Source organism: Protomyctophum bolini (assembly GCF_963924005.1).
Source record: "Protomyctophum bolini genome assembly, chromosome: 3".
NCBI classification, from domain to species: Eukaryota; Metazoa; Chordata; class Actinopteri; order Myctophiformes; family Myctophidae; genus Protomyctophum; species Protomyctophum bolini.
This window is the reverse complement of record NC_137864.1, coordinates 2,728,084-2,731,186: the sequence shown is the minus strand read 5'-3', so window position 1 is coordinate 2,731,186 and position 3,103 is coordinate 2,728,084. Positions and strand designations below refer to the sequence as shown.

The window sequence follows — 3,103 nt, the reverse complement described above, 5'->3', positions numbered from 1 at the left end:
ACCCGTTAGAAAATGAAAGACAATAGAGATCTTAAAATAAGGATTGTATTAACAGCAGTCGGAACAAAGCTTCATTAAAGGCCTATTCCTTCAGATGATTAGAGACACATTATCCATCTCAACCATGAGGACCACGAAAACAAACACAAACATATTGTCACGTATATAGAAATGATTGTACTTCACAGGAGTAGGCTCAACTAAAAAGGCACAGCAGCCGGAGTCAAACATAATTGCCTTTTGGACTTTAAGTTATGCAATTTCATTTGCAAATACTGCCCGGGTGTTCAAAACACCATTGAAACAATATATTATTCTAGTCATATTTCCACCCGCACCAATACTCCATTCTAGTACTACAGCAACACTCCAGCAATGTTAGTTAGTGCGACACAATACTCAGCCGGCATCCGTTATGCTCATTCAAAAGGCAAAAGAGATCAATACAAAACTGGAGGCAATATCTCCCTTCACACTATTTCAGACAAAAATAGCTACAACAGTGTTAATTCAGAAAGGATTACAATGTAATCTTAATAAAGTGATGGTGATCTTTGGTAGAATATCACCTTACATGATATACCGGTAGCCTACGTAAGTCTAAGAGTTAGACAGTTAAACGTGACTGTTTAATTATGCATTTACCTTGCATCACTGTAATTTAATTAGTTCATCATGAAGCCATCAGCCAGTGTGACTTCTTCAGACAGAACATCTGACTGACACCTACAGTAGATCTAGCAATCTGATTGGTCAGTTATTCAGGAGGTAGCCAAGGGCGGCCCTTTAATAGAGGATCTGGCAACAAATTCACGTCATTGTCATTTGGAAACTGTGGTGCAACGGACTCACACATATTATAGTCAAGACATATTAAGGCTAAAGTGTCGCTGAATTGTCGCTGAATTTGTTTCAGTTTGGTACTTTGGAGAGGGAGATTGTGAGAGAAAAGACATCACCTTGTCCAGGACAAAACCCTTACTCATTCTGAAGATAAAGGATTATTAAGACATCTTTGTGATCTTCAAAAGAAGAATTCTTATACTTCCATATTTCACTGCATAGTGATTTCCATCATGTCAGAGGAGATCATTGCTGATAGCTCCAAGCTGAGGGAGGGCCTGGTAGCGGTACTGAACTGTGTGGCCGCCATCTCTACAGCAGCAGCCACAGTGAACCCTATTTTCGGTTTGGCTGGCTCCCTTATCCGGTTGGTGCTGAAAAACGTCGACAATGAAGTCATCAACAAGCTGAAGCGTCAGTTTGGCACGATCGAAGGTGCCCTTGACACGCTGTCCCAGCAGATCAACGACGCCTTGTCGCAGATCCAGATCGGAGTTGTGGATTCTCAGTACGGTCCTGTGGTGGAGAGACTGCAGAACCAGTTCCGGATGTACATGGAGATGCTGGAGGCACAGCCTAGGCACCGGGACAGTAAGAAGAACGACTTCATGGAGAGCTACAGGAATGACCTAGATGACCAGCACCTGAACTCCCTCTACAATGGTGTGTTAGGCACGACTAGCGTCTTCGGCCGACCAATCCTGGATGTGTACCTGAGGCACTCAGGGCGCAACCGCCACACCATGGAACGTCTCTGCACCCGTCTCAGAATCGTCTTCTGCATGGGCCTCGTCGCCCACATGGGCAACACTGCTATCGTTGGAGGTGATGAAGACAAGCTGATGAGGGACTGGTCCAAGAATATGATTAAAGTGGAGAAGAAGATGAAGGAGGCTCTGCAGAGATGCAGATAAATGAGTATGTCTGATTAAAGAACACTTACCGGTAACTACTTTCTCTTTCAAAATGTTTCAAAAATAGCTAAAATTGTTGATCTATACAAGCTCACAATGCATCATCTATTTTCACTACTTTTGCACAAGACTGTTTTGTATGACAAAACAGGCCATACATTTACAAGAAAAAAACAAAAAGTTTAAATATGGAGATATTAGGTTTCTGCCAGACTATGACGATATTGTTGTATATTTTGACATTATGTCTCTCATGTCATAATTGAATACTTTAACTCCAAAATCAGCCTAGGAGTTTACAAAGAGAAGCTGAGTTACTGACATGCCCAAATGGGAGTCAGGATCAGAATTGCTTTTAACCTAAACAATGCTTTGTTTAGCTTTTGATAGAGAAAGACCAAGGGCCAGCCATCTTGCTTTAAGGTGAAGACCCATGTTGGAAGACCTTTTGTTCTGGGGACAGGGGAGGGTCATTTTACATGTAAGCTGTCACACACACACACACACACACACACACACACACACACACACACGCACATCCTCTCGAAAAAGTAAGCCCCGTTTTTAGGTTAGACCCACTATGGGCTGTTTGATGTTTGTGGAATAAAGCATGGGAGTTAGAGAAGGACAGAGAGAAGAGGGAAATGGGGAACCAGGCGCTCTGTGCCCTTGGACGGGGAGGCCTAAACATGCTGTAACTGGAACTAATTGAATGTATGGAAGCTGTTTTATCTAGTAAATGATGGACATGCATTTCAACCAAGTGGCTAAACCAAGGAATTGGTCATATAATCCACAAGTACAAGATACGACAATATGTAGACAGTTATGAAATGTTCTTTTGTATTCGTTGATAATCAACAGTTATTTGTTGCAGTGTTGAATCCTAAAGTGGTAAAATAAAAGATACATGAGAAAATGAACACCAACAAGAAACTTGGGCCAACTGAAGACACTCAGGTTGCCCTCATATGTGTTGTGTAAGTGTATAATGTGATCATGTGTTGTGTTATTGTTATGTATACAAACAATAATAAAGTAGTGAAACCACATCAATCTGCTTAGATCGGTCTGTCTATTAAATTAATACAAACTAAAAATACAAAGAAATGTATCAGAAATGATAATTTTAAGGTCATTCTTTTAGGTGTAAAAATGTTTTATAGTCCGACTCCCATACTAGGAGTGAAATAAGTAAATTAAAAACCTGTGTATTGTATACAATATAGTATATAATGGACCCTTATGGGTCTGTAACTATACAAATAGAACCAAATACGGGTCCATTTGGTTCCATTTGTACACTCTCAGAGTTAAATTAACATTTACAATATAAATTGGGGGTC

At 40.5% G+C, this 3,103-nt stretch overlaps 1 protein-coding gene across 1 annotated transcript; it reads left to right on the top strand.

Moving 5' to 3' along the window:
• Positions 1-1,076: 1,076 nt before the first annotated feature.
• On the top strand, positions 1,077-1,757 carry LOC308313425 (protein rapunzel-like; the record flags this gene model as incomplete). The annotated part of the gene is made up of 1 exon (XM_080760522.1): positions 1,077-1,757. One exon carries the CDS (start codon positions 1,077-1,079, stop codon positions 1,755-1,757), a length of 681 nt encoding a protein of 226 aa, XP_080616648.1.
• Positions 1,758-3,103: the final 1,346 nt, after the last annotated feature.